We start from the raw sequence: 12,845 nt of genomic DNA on the forward strand, positions 1-12,845 counted from the left end.
CAACGTCCGGCAGCGCGCACGGCGGGGCCGCCTCTGCGGGAGCGCAACATCCGCGGAGCGCCGTCCCCGCCGGGACCCGCGGCCCTCCGCGACGGGGCAGTCAGCAATAAAAAAATAGACGGAACTTTTTGGCCGAGCCCGGGGGCGCCCCCCGACCCGGTCGTGTGTGTGTGTCCCGACACCCCCCACACCCGATACAAAACGCCCCCCGCCCCCGGGCCCGGGCCGGGGTAGTTATCTGGTGAGCGGCGCCTCCTCCCGCTGGTCCGGCGAGGCGACGGCGGCCTTGCTGAGCACGGCGGCCGAGTAGGGGAGGAAGCCGCTCTCGGAGCGCTGCCCCGCCGCCGTGCAGGGGAAGTCGGCGGCAGTGGAGCCCCGCGATCCCAGGGCCGAGGCCGCCGCCGCCGCCGCGGCCGCCGTCTGGCTGCTGTGGCAGCTGAGGCAGGAGCAGGGCGCCGAGCCCCCCGGAGGGCCCGACCCCGCCGCCGCCGCCGCCGCCGCTGCCGCCGCCGCCGCCGCCGAGGCGGCCGCGCTGCTGTTGAGGCCGGCGGCGGCGGCGGCCGGTGCCTGGTAGAGGCCGGGGTGTCGGAAGCTGCAGAGCAGCTCCGGGCGGGAGTAGGGGTGCGAGAGGGCGCGGAAGGTGTCCAGCGGGCGGATGGAGGTGGCGAAGGGCGCAGCGGCGGCCCCCGAGGCGGCGGCGGCGGCGGCGGCGGCGGTGACCCCGACGTGCGGGTAGTAGTGGAGCGGGACGTGGGAGTGGAAGGGATAGGGCAGGCTGCCCGTGGCCGCCGCGTGGGTCATCATGTAGGTGTAGAAGCTGGGGTCCGCCGGGTGGGGCCAGGACATGGCCAGACGCTGCCGCTTGTCCTTCATCCGCCGGTTCTGAAACCACACCTGCGCGGGGAGACAAGCACAGCGCGGCCTCAGCTCCGCTCCCCTCCGCGCCCCGCCGCACCCGCTCCCGCCGCGGACACTGGCGGGCACCCACCGACACCCATCGCCACCACCCACGCCGGCCGCCTCGCTTGTTGGCGACCTCTCTCCTGCCCGGAGCAGTCGCCTGTGACCTTGCCCGAGGGGAGCGGTGGGCACGGTCCCCCTCGCCCCGGAGAAGACCCCTTCCATCTGAATAAACGTTTTCCCTTCGACTCGTGCCCTCCTCCCCCACGCAGGACTATGACTACGCTATTGACGCGCTCATACCCCCGTGTTTAATAGCCGCGTCTATTTTCTCTCTCCTCCTTCTCTTTAGGAAATATGCTAACGCGATAAAGAACCGATGAGGAAAATAAATAATCATAATACTTTTTGTAAAAAAGGAAATTAAAAGCTTTCGGTGCGGAGAAGCGAACGGGCAGAAGGGATGATCACAGCTGAAGGCCCGGCGAGCCCTTCAACCAAAGAGGGCGGCCGGCAGCCGGCCCGGGGGAGCCGAGCACCGCGGGGCCGCGGCGGGGCCGGGGGGGCTCGGCGGGAGGCGGCGTACCTTGATGGTGGTCTCGGGGAGATTGAGGGCGGCGGCCAGCTCGCAGCGCCGGGGCCGCGACACGTAGTTCTCTCGGTAAAACTCCTTCTCCAGGCGGGCGATCTGCTCGCGGGTGAAGGCGGTCCGGTACCGGCGCACCTGGTCGGCCCCCGCCGCCGAGCCGCCCAGCGCCCCGCCGCCGTGCAGGCTGCCGATGCCGGCGGCGGGGGCGGCGGAGGCGGCGGCGGGGGTGCTGGGCGCCGAGCTGCTCTCCGCGTAGCCTGCGGGTCGAGCGGACCGGGGTGAGAACGGGCGGCGGAGCGGCCCCCCAACCCGCCCGGCCGGGCAGGGCCCTGCGAGCCCGTCCTTAGGGCCGGCTGTCATCCTTACAAATCGCTGCTGCTCACAGAATCGATAAAGTTGGATTTTGGGGGGTTGAGTTGTTTGCGTCCGGGTTTGGTTGGGTTGTGGTTGGGGGTTTTTTGTTGTTTTTTTGAGTACTTCATAACCGCGTTATTCACCGTAAACGGGGCGGGTTTGGGTGATTTCAGGGCAGCCGAGCTCCGGGGAGAGCGGGCCAGGGCTCGGGCCGGGACTCGGCGCGGCTCCGCCGGGCTGCCAGGAGCCCGGGCTCGGCGCTAGCCCTTTTCCCCGTCGACTGCGGTTCTTATTTTCGTTTGAGACGTGCGAAATAAGAGCAGCCATAAAAGCCAATTTTTTTTTTTTTTCCCCTCGAGCGTTACGTCGAGGATCCCTTCCTTTCTCTGGCACATTTGACGAAAAAGGCATGCACTGTGGCCCCTAGGAAATCCACCGCTCACCTGGCTCCCCCTCCCCAATTACAGCAATAATAACAACCATCGTCCATCACCATGCCCGCAAAGCGGGAAGGAGACGAGGCTGTTTCAACCCCCCTGTTACAAGAAGAGGAAAAGTGAACAATGCCCAATTATCCCAAGATGGACACAGGACAGTACGTTGCACATTCACAGAGAAGGACACACAGAGACAAATAAGGACAGCTTCCTCGCACTCCCCTCTCTCTCTCTCTCTAATTTAATCTATGTATGTATATAGACATATACACAGCTTGAGAGACGCCGAGAGCTCCAGGAGCGCGAGGAAAAATACGGAGAAAGCTTTCCCTAAATATAGGTGGGTGGATATTTGTGCCCACATATATTCTATATATATATCTACATACCGATGGGTTTGGGCATGCACACACACACACGCACGCACCCGCACAGGATCTGCCTGGGCGGTGTGTCTCAGCTATCGGGATAGCACAGTAATCGCAATAATATTTTACAGCCTGGAGCTCTGTCTTCGCAGAAGAGAGAGCGCCGGTGCAGAGGCGAGGAACTTTGGCGGTGGCGGTGGGTTTGCCTTGTTTTTTAAAGCCGGTTGGCAAAGTGCGGGGCTTAGATGGAGATGATAAAGGAAGAGTTACCTTTGTTACTGTTTTCCTTCAGCTGGGAGGAAGTCAGGCTGGCTGGGGAGCGGAGCGCGGAGCAGCCCACCTCCACATCACTGTTCATATCTGCCTCCTGAGCAACTTCGGAATAAAGGCTGATTTTCTTCCTGCTTTCCGACGGCGGGATTTCGGAGGAGACGGTGCTTTCACTGCTTGGATGCTGAAGATTGAATAAAGTGTCTATTTCAAATTTGCCTTTGGCGGAGATGTCCCCTATAGCGCTGTGCAGGGAGGCGGCAGTCAGTCTCGGGCTGAGGCGACCACTGTGCGGAGAATTTTCAAGGGCCTCCAGCACCGCATTTCCAGCTGAGTCTGACAAATTCGAGAGCCTTTTGCCAGCTGTAGGGCTGTGCAGCCCTCTCTCCATCAGGATCATCTCTTTTCTTATTCTTTCCATCATCTCAGCTTTATAAAAAATGTCAAAGTTGCAGGGCTGGTCCTGTACTAATGATGAGCTGCAGCAGGGGCTAATTCACATTCAGCCCGGCAAGTGTCTCTAAATATTATTATCTCTTTTTGAGGGAGGCGTAAAAATTGTGGGATGCCAAAGCGAGGGAATGACTGGTCAAAATGACCCATACATCCTTTCTAGCCCGAAATGTCATTCATCAAAAAGTGGTGCTCGTCATTAAGGTACGAATGACGCTGTTCGAATAATCATTTATTGTAACAGGTTTATAAGCAAATAAATACAAGCTCCTGTCAGTGGATAATGAAGGCGGCTTCAGAGCAGACAAATATATCCAGGTGGAAAGAAAGAAAGACAAGAAGTGAGGAGTAAAGCTCTTGTCCTTAGCTTGATCAGATCTTGCTTGAATTGCTCTGGGGTTTGGCCTCTGGGGTGGAATTGACAGTCTGATTAATAAAATGAGCTGTGCAACATTTCCCCCTTCATTTAGGTGCATCATTATGCTCTGATTTTTGTTTTGTTGCCTTTTAGGTCCTAATGATGCAGCTTCTTTCTCATTTGTCCTCGGACAGAACTACATGCTAAATATTAGATAATGCTTTTCTTTATTACTATTTCTGAGGCGGATTTTAAATCACAAAGCGAGGAAATGCTGGAGGAGGACCAGAGGACCGAAAAGCTCTTGCTGCTGATATCTCTCTACTTTTCCCTCCCATTTCTAGATCGCATTAGTACTTTTATTTAGGAATTTACCCTGACACCCCCACGCACCCCCTCGCACGCGCGAACCTTATGCCCAGACTTTGTAAGACCGCTGCTGCCGGCACGCACCCATTCGAGTGCGCTTACGGCAGTTGCCTGGAAATTAAAATATTTATTATAACCTACTATATTATTATAATAATATGTTCTTCTTCGTTTAGTCCTCAAATATGATCTCCTTTTTACTTTCTATAATCCTGCTTATGGACGAAGCTATAGCTTGCGATTTTTCTCCCCTCTGGGACAATACTGGCTGCTGTACGGTATGATGGGGGGGACATAACCGAAGGACATTAAATGCATTCGTGATTTAAAACACTCCGCGGCCGTGCCATTTCATCCTCCCGGCAGGTTTCTCTCCAGCCCTCTGCTTCTTCCCTCCCCACCACCAATAAAGTCTACGCATTTAAAAAATTGAGGAGAAGGGAAAAGAAAAAAAAAAAAAAAAAAAGAAAGAAATCAGTGATGGGGGTTTATTGCCTACAGGCTTCGAGCTCGCAGAGACATAACATCTAGCACCCTCTCTCCAAAGTTACCTGTGGCTCAGTTAGCTCATCCCTCCGCTCTTTGCCGGATGCCGTGGGGCGCAGCGTCGCCGCGCTGCAGGGGACACGGGCTGCCGCGCTCGGCAGACGTGACAGTCGGAAAGTCTCCCTTCAGTGATAACTTTGCTAGTAATAATGACGCTGATGGCAACCATTTAAACGAAGATAAATCCTTTGTCGTTAGCATCTCTGGAGTGCGCTTCGAGAGCTGCCCAACCTTTTTTCTCGCCGTGATTTTTTTTCACCCTCATCATCTAGTATTCAGACCCTGGGAATCTGAGTTTCATCGCCCGGAGAAATACCCCAATGTTTCCTGTGATTAAACGGGGGTTTGATATTTTGCGAGAAGAGCTGTTCCTGCTAATGTTAGTCACACACATCTCCTAAGTTCTTGTGCTCTTGCGCATGATTCATAGCTCGAAAATGGGATACTTGTCAGATTTTTTTTTTTAATAACGTGTTAAAGTCTCCCTAAACATTCCACCAAATATTTAGGAAACATTCTAGGCGTTGTTTGTAAAATCCAGCCTTCCATTAATGAGCGTTTTATGTCAGCCCTTTGAAATGTGAATTTAGACTACAGTGTGGTGTCCTGCGTTTTACAGCCCCCAAACCAGACAAAAGTAAATATCAACTTTTCCTTGCCCGCGGGCGCGGCGGGGGAGCGGGCCGATGCGGAGGGGAGCGGAGCGGGGCGAAAGGCGCGGGGCGGCGGGCAGGGTCCGCAAACGTTCCCCTCCCCTCCTCAGGATCCACGGCCGGGACGGGCGCGGGGGCTTCGCGCTGCGCTCCCAGCGGGACGGGAGGCGTCTCCGCTGCTGCATCCCCCACCTCGGGTCTCACTAAGTGCAGCGGAGCGGGCATCCCGCGAGCGGCAGCCCGCACCGACGTGCCCGGGGGTCGGGCAGCCCGGCAGGGGTCCCAAGCCCCCGTTTCCCCAGCCGCGCCCGGCTCGGCAGCAGCCGGCGGCCCCGGCAGCCGGTCCCGGCGGGGCGGGAGGCGAAGAGGAAGACTGCGGCTGGGTTTATTGCTGTCGTTTGGCGCCCTCGTCTGTTTTCTTAAAGGCTGTAACAGGGCCAGCATCTTTCGCCCCCCCCCCCCCCCCCCCCCCTTTCGGAAACCGCAGCCGAGATACCACATCTCCGAGACACTCGTGTGTGCACACAACCAAAGGCGGCACAACTTTAGGCTCTAGAAGCGTTACTGCACCACTAAAAAGGAGGGTACGCTTCTTACGTTATTCGGAGCGGATGGAAAAGAGTATATGAAAAGCCCCAACGTGAGAAAAATAAGTTACACGCAAGTGCGGCCGTGAATGATCTTTATTAGTGTTATTTTATATTTTACACCTTTTAAATAATACTGGTACCTCAGGTTATGTACAATGTATCTTTAAATATGGCTACATTCATATGCAAGGGAAATAGCATATCATAAAAGACGTTAATAATCTTCCACTAAGTAGATGTGAAGTAACAAAACCCTTCCCCACCATGCAGTTAATCAGTTCACCCCAAACCATCAACCCACTAATAAACTAGTCATCTGATATTTGTATTCCTGGCAAAATAGGTGCATTTAGTGCACCGATGTTTATACCTTTTTTTCTTTTTTCTTTCTTTTTTTTTCCCAAGAAGAATAGCACAACCTGAAAAACTTTCGGGATATGTTTACAGTTCCTCAAAACCAACAGCTCAGACCTAAAGAACCTCCGGCATCACAGTGACATTGGCGGGCAAAGGGGGAGGAAGTTACAGAGACCGCCGAAGCATGCGAGGTTTTGTTAGACGGTGTTTACTCAGTTGTTCGTGTAAGTTTAAATAGCTGCTTAGGCCTACGGCCAAACTTCTTTTCATTTCTACCTTGAACGTTATTACTCGAGGCATCAAAGAGTATTTCAGCGCTCGTTTGTTAAATCTTACCCGGCAAAAAGAGGTCGCGAAACTTTTAATTGAAATGAAGTTGATGTTAAATCAGCCAAACGTCATCTCGGCCAGCTTTTCACCACTCAGAGCGTGCTTGGGAAGACGGACAGGAATATCTGCTTCCTCCTCCTCGCCGGCGGGGCAGGCTGCCAACAGCGGCCTGGGGCGGCGCGCAGCTCCGGAGGGAGGGCTGTCCGCCGGAGCGCAAGGTCTCCGCGGGGTGGGAGCAGGAGGCGAGGGGCGCAGGGACGCGGGGATCGGTCCCTGCGGGCGGTGCGCGGGGGGTGCGCAGGGGGGGTGCGCGAGGGGCCCCCCTGCGCATCCCTCGCGCACCCCCCATGCGCATCCCCCGCGGCAGCGCCCACGGCAGGCGCTGGGGCGCCACCTGGCGGCTCTCGGGCCACACTACGCGGCGGGGGCCTCGGGCGCTGCCCGCTCTGTCGGTGACTTTGTCCCCGAGTCACGCGGGCCCTGAAGCTGTGTCCCTCCCTGCTTCGCAACGGTTACATGATGTCCTCGGCACACAGAAGGGTTTTAATTTAAAAGATAAAACATTACTCCCGTCTCAAAGCCGCTCGGCCGACGTCTCGTTTTTAGGTGGCAGCTGGTCCCAGGTCAGAGTCCCCAAGGTCCCTGCGCGGCTTCAGAGCAGAGGCGGGAGCCAGGGAGCGGCCAGCGCCAGCCCGTGACCCGATAGCTCAAGTTCAACGCCCGCAGTGCTCAGTCGCCCGTGAGCGCTGCACCGAGGCCGGGCAGGGAGCCCCGAGAAAACTTTCTCCGAATCGAAATGGACCTTTTAAGGCTGAAGCAAATAAAGAGATGAGAAGCTGTGGCACAGATCTGGAGGGAGGGGAAAAAAAAAAACCAAGAAGACAGTTTAACAATTTTCCCCCCGTTGCTGTCAAATCTTTTCATTATCGTAACTGGTGTTTTGGTTTTGTGTTTGCTTTTTTTTTTTCCTTTTTTTTTTTTTTTTTTTTTAACGGGGTAGGGGAAAATGAAAGCTCTTCTGTTCTGTTTAGCTATTAAAAGTCCACGCAAGTTAAAGGTAACAACAGAACGAAGTGGGCATGGGGAAAGGTTTGGAGAAATATGAATCGATTGTTTTTCTCTTCGTTTGCGTTCTTCGTTTATCCTAGACGACTCTTTTCTTTCTTTCTTTCTTTCTTTCTTTCTTTCTTTCTTTCTTCCTTTCTTCCTTTCTTCCTTTCTTCCTTTCTTCCTTTCTTCCTTTCTTCCTTTCTCTCTTCCTTTCTCTCTTCCTTTCTTTCTGTCTGTCTGCCTTTCTGTCTTTCTTTCTTTCTCTCTTCCTTTCTCTTTTCCTTTCTTTCTGTCTGTCTGCCTTTCTGTCTTTCTTTTCTCTTGCAGTAAACACTAACAAGAGAAGCAGCTTCCTAAAGACATAGTTACCATCGGCAAGTTATGGCGAGTGAGGTGATGAAAAAAATAGGTTGTTTCACCTTGGGGGACAACAGGCGGAGAACAGACAACAAATACTGAAAGCCTGCGCCAAAAGCTTGAGTGGAGTCCTAACTGCATTAAATCATGGCAAATGTATTTGAGGAAATGAGATAATTTCGGGGGGGGGGGGGTGAAAACTTTTTTTTCGGGGGGAGAACACAGCCACTTTCTGCAGCGATGCTCTCTATCTCGTGTGCTATGCAGATTCCCCTGCAATGTGTCAACGGAAAATGTAATGTGGCTCCGCGGGGCACTGGGCACCCGCAGAGCCGCTGCCGGGCGCAAGCGAGGACTGTGCCGCAGGCAGAGGCCTGGCAAGCGCGGCACGTCGCCCTGCCTGCCGCGGAGCGACGTCTCGGTAGGGATTGCCCTCCCGGGGCAGGGGAGGCGGTGGGCTGCTCGGGGCCGGGGTCGCAGCACGGCCCCCGGGGCTGGGGATGCGGATCGCGTCTTGTCACTTGTAAACTGGGCGGATGCTCTCAGAGATCCGACCTTGGCTCATGAGCTCGTTATTTCTATTCGCGTGCATAATATCCTGCCGTGCAAAGCAGTGGTTTTCTACACCCTCCGCAAAACGGCTCGTTATGGAATTGAAGTTGCTGGTCACAAACCCGCCCAAAGACACGGTTTTCTGGGACACCGAGGTGCTCTCGCTGACGCAGAGGTCTCGGCAAGGCTGAGGTCCTCTGCGTGCGTCGCTGGGGCTGCACCGTCATTTGCTTTGACATAACGGAGCTCAAAAATCTCCGAGACCCTGTGTTTTAGGTGCTCTTTTCTCTCGGCGGCCTTATTTAAAATGTCGTGGCGGGAGAGAAAATTCCACTGCATTTATTGCAAGGTAAAAAACAACGGGAGATGGGAATACAAATGGAAAGATGTCCGGAGAAATAAAGTCTCTCATTTCCCAGGACTTAAGCGTATTAACAATGTTTTCACTAGAAAGTTGCGTGCAAGGACATAAAAGGATGAGAAACTTGTGCCTCCACAAACCATCCTTCTAATTATGTAGGGTTTCATGTCCTGAGAGTAAATACTGATTCGTCTTATAACCGAGCGAAACACGTAATCACGTCTGGCTCACTTAGCTGATTAGGAAAGATTAATAGCAATTAAGTGGTTAGAGCTAACGAACGTGAACTCGTGGTTGCCATCCGGTTGTTGCTGTGATTACTGGCACACGTTTGTCATTCCTCACCCCGCTCCCAGAAAATGCCAAAGATTATGAGACCGGCTACAAAGCAGGGCTGCGGGACGGGCGGCTGCTGGGCGACCTGCCGCCCTCACGCCCGGCCCCTCCGCCTGCCCGGGCTGCTCAGCAAGGGCCCCGAAATGGTGTCAACATCGAGTTTCACCTCCACGGCGGCTGCTTCTCTTGTCTCCAGAGCCCGAGCCTTCGTGGGTACAGTAAACACGGCCCCGGCTATATGCTCTTCAGTGGGCGCGGAGTTTCCCTGCCCTCCCCCGCGGAGCTGCCGCCTTTCCCAGGAACTTGTTGCCCTCCGTGCCCGGGAGAGGGTTAAGTGTCTGCAATACGCAGCCGCGGAGCGACTGGAGCCGGCCCAGAAGGGCTGGGGCAGGGGCTGGGGTTGGAGCTGGGCTTGAGACTCCTCTTCGGAGCTCGCTCCATTTCCAGCTCTTCGCACTCCTGCAATTTCTATCCCGGCTCAGCGGGAGAGTCAAGAGAGACGACAGAAGGATTTGCCACAGTCTTAGGAAGTCACCCCCACGACAGCCGTCAGCATAAGCAAACGCTGCGTTTTAACTAGGCTGCCTTACCACGACATGAACAGACACTGCAAGGGGAAAAAAGCCACATGTAATGAGTGCCAGGTTTAGCATCTTGCGCTGAGCACAGACCCGATGCCTTTTCCTGGCTGGTATCAGTATCTGAGAGGCTAAGGGGGGGTGGGAGGGGTGGGTACGTCTCCCATGGATTGAGAACTCAGTGGAGCCAGGGGACCCCTTCTTCCCTATAACAAAGCCCTTCTCCTCCATACATCGCCGGGAAGGAGAGAGGTGGGGAGAATGGGATACAAAGACCGTGTCGGGTTTGTCCCCCTGCCACAGACACAACAATGAACTGGGGAAGGCCTCGCCGGGGATCCGGTCAGACCCCTGCCCGCGCCTTCAAAAAGGACCCCGGTCCGCGGCTTCAAAAAGGGCCAGAGGAGGATCCTTGGTCCGCTGGCCCTTTTGAAGCCGCGGGCAGGAGGAAGGGGGGGGGAGGATGAAAGCGACAGGAGTGAGGCTGGCCTGGAGGGGCATCACCGCCGCCCGCCCGCCCAACCCCTCCCCAGCGCCGGGGCCGCGGCGGGGCGGGAGCGCGTCGGCGGGGCGGGGGTGGGAAGGGGGAGCAGAGGGGGGGGGGCGCCGTCGGTGCGAACCGGGGGGCTGCGAGGCGAAAGGGGCAGTGCGGGCAGCGGGAGGGTCACATGTTTCGACGGCAGCCTATGAGCAGCCCCCCGGGCTGCCGAAAACTAATCTGGAGCCGGCCGCCCCCACCCCCGTCCCCCCTCCCAACCTGGACTTCGTTTTTATAAACGTACCGCCAGGATCCAACCTGTTGGAGGCAAATATCCATTTTGCATCATGCCCGGCCGGGGACCGAACCGCCGCCGCCGCCGCCCGCGATGTGCAAGGCCATGAGCAAAGCAGCGAGCTGGGAGATGGACGGACTGCGCGGCGACAGCAGCGGCGGCGGCGGTGGCGGCGGCGGTGGCGGCGGTGGCGGCGGCGGCGGCGGCGGCGGAGCCCCCGGGCAGTGCCGTAATTTTCTCTCCTCGCCCGTTTTCGGGGCAGCGCACACGGGCCGAGCGGCCGCCGCCGCCGCTGCCGCCGCCGCCGCCTCGGGGTTCGCCTACGCCGGCGGAGGGGAGCGCTCGGGGGCGGCGGCGAGGCCCGACCCCCCGGCCAAGGACTGCCCGGGCTCCACCGCGCCGGCCGCCGCCCCCGCACTCGGCTATGGGTATCACTTTGGCAATGGATACTATAGCTGCAGGATGTCCCACGGGGTTGGGATCCAGCAAAACGCCCTGAAGTCTCCCCCCCATGCCTCCATTGGCGGCTTTCCCGTGGAAAAGTACATGGACGTCTCCAGTCTGACCAGCACGAGTGTCCCCGCCAATGAAGTCTCCTCCAGGGCGAAGGAAGTGTCCTTCTACCAGGGCTATACAACCCCCTACCAGCACGTTCCTGGGTACATAGACATGGTCTCAACGTTTGGCTCTGGGGAACCGAGACACGAAACATACATATCAATGGAGGGCTACCAGTCTTGGACTCTGGCTAATGGCTGGAATAGTCAGGTTTACTGTGCCAAAGATCAGACACAGAGCTCACACTTTTGGAAATCGTCCTTTCCAGGTACGAGAGAGAGAGAAATGGTCTAAGCTGAACCCCCCCCTCCGTGCCTCGTCCGCCTGCCCGTCCCCTCCCCCGCCCCCCGGGCTGCAGGGGCGGCCTGCCGAGGTGGACACGCTGCACAGACATGCACAGAGCGAAGGGGGGGGGGGGGGGGACAGTGGATATTCCTTTCTCCTTCCCCACCCTCCCAATCCCCCACCTACCCCCGAGGAAATTTCACCCTCCGCTTTCCACCCCGCGGGAGTGACCCCCAAGACACCCCCCTCCCCGCCACTCAGCGCCAGGGCCCCGGAGCCCCGTTTCGCGGGCGGCCTCGGGCTCCTTCTCCTGCCGCTTCCCTCGGTGGCCGGGTTTGTATTCGCGTTTGCAGGACGATGGCTCGAAGGCTTGCACTCCTCTGCCTCTCCGGCTGGCGACTGACCCGGCCCCAGAGCACTTAAGAGGCTGCGAGTGGTGAGGGCACCGAGGCACAAACCACATGCAAACAAACCCGGGAAACACACACCAAAGCGATTTCTGTGTGTGCGCTGCCAGGACCGACCTGCTCTCGGCCCCCCCAGCCAATGCCCCCGCCGTCCTGCATGCTCGCTGGCCGATGCATGCCTGAAAAGTGATGACAGTCCATCAAGGTTTTGGTGCTTTACTAACGTGCAAATAATGTGGCAGTGTAAATGATAATAAACTGTAAACAACCCGGCATTATTTATTTGCCCGTGAAAACCAGTGCCCAACAAGTATCGGTTAAGCTTTAAACGCCTGTAATAAAATTCTAATTTTTCACATAATGTCTTTTACAATAGGGGACGTTGCACTAAACCAGCCCGATATGTGTGTCTACCGGCGTGGGAGAAAGAAGCGAGTGCCGTACACAAAACTGCAGCTTAAAGAACTCGAGAATGAATATGCCATTAACAAGTTCATTAACAAGGACAAGAGGCGAAGGATATCCGCAGCCACAAACCTGTCTGAGAGACAAGTTACCATTTGGTTTCAGAACAGGAGGGTGAAGGATAAGAAAATAGTCTCCAAACTGAAAGACAATGTATCTTGATCTATTGGTTGCGGACAGTGATGGATATATAAACTCAATTTACGACCAGCTAAAGACTTTTGGAAAGACTTGAAAATATATTTAATTTTTTTTTTTTCTCCTTCCAGCGGTGGCGAAATTTCGGGAATTGTTTTCCATGAAAGTCAGTTTTTTTCTCTCAGTGGAAGAGAGTGCTGACAAATCTTGAATTATAGGTCTGTTTCTTCCTTTTGAAAATAATAATAATATTAATATTAATTATATTTTCTGTTCTTCCCTCTAGGCCAGTATAAACGAATTTAAATATGTTGAACGGTTACACTTATAACTTTCTTAAATGCTTAACTCTTTGGGGGGGTTTCTGTAATTTTTTTTTTCTCTGAACAACAGCCGGTGCCAAAAAGTGTC

The 12,845-nt window shown here is 55.6% G+C and overlaps 2 protein-coding genes across 2 annotated transcripts; one reads left to right on the forward strand and one right to left on the reverse strand.

Moving 5' to 3' along the window:
* Window positions 1-234: 234 nt before the first annotated feature.
* EVX2 (even-skipped homeobox 2) lies at window positions 235-3,342 on the reverse strand. Its single transcript, XM_074145751.1, has 3 exons — window positions 2,919-3,342; window positions 1,487-1,746; window positions 235-894 (listed from the first exon to the last, which is right to left on the reverse strand). The coding sequence occupies exons 1-3, from the start codon at window positions 3,340-3,342 to the stop codon at window positions 235-237; spliced, it is 1,344 nt and encodes a 447-aa protein (XP_074001852.1).
* Window positions 3,343-10,686: 7,344 nt separating this feature from the next.
* On the forward strand, window positions 10,687-12,458 carry HOXD13 (homeobox D13). The gene is made up of 2 exons (XM_074145648.1): window positions 10,687-11,407; window positions 12,208-12,458. The coding sequence occupies exons 1-2, from the start codon at window positions 10,687-10,689 to the stop codon at window positions 12,456-12,458; spliced, it is 972 nt and encodes a 323-aa protein (XP_074001749.1).
* The last annotated feature ends 387 nt before the right edge of the window (window positions 12,459-12,845 follow it).

This window comes from Numenius arquata, chromosome 3 (genome assembly GCF_964106895.1).
Source record: "Numenius arquata chromosome 3, bNumArq3.hap1.1, whole genome shotgun sequence".
Lineage (NCBI taxonomy): Eukaryota > Metazoa > Chordata > Aves > Charadriiformes > Scolopacidae > Numenius > Numenius arquata.

Bases quoted from the DNA above. Each gene is read 5' to 3' on its own strand.
- EVX2 (XM_074145751.1), bottom strand. From the start codon at position 3,342: ATGATGGAAAGAATAAGAAAAGAGATGATCCTGATGGAGAGAGGGCTG. The intron at 1,747-2,918 runs GTAACTCTTCCT...CTCGACCCGCAG, and splicing joins GAAGGAAAACAGTAACAAAG to GCTACGCGGAGAGCAGCTCG. The intron at 895-1,486 runs GTACGCCGCCTC...CTCCCCGCGCAG, and splicing joins TCCCCGAGACCACCATCAAG to GTGTGGTTTCAGAACCGGCG.
- HOXD13 (XM_074145648.1), top strand. From the start codon at position 10,687: ATGAGCAAAGCAGCGAGCTGGGAGATGGACGGACTGCGCGGCGACAGC. The intron at 11,408-12,207 runs GTACGAGAGAGA...CTTTTACAATAG, and splicing joins TTGGAAATCGTCCTTTCCAG to GGGACGTTGCACTAAACCAG.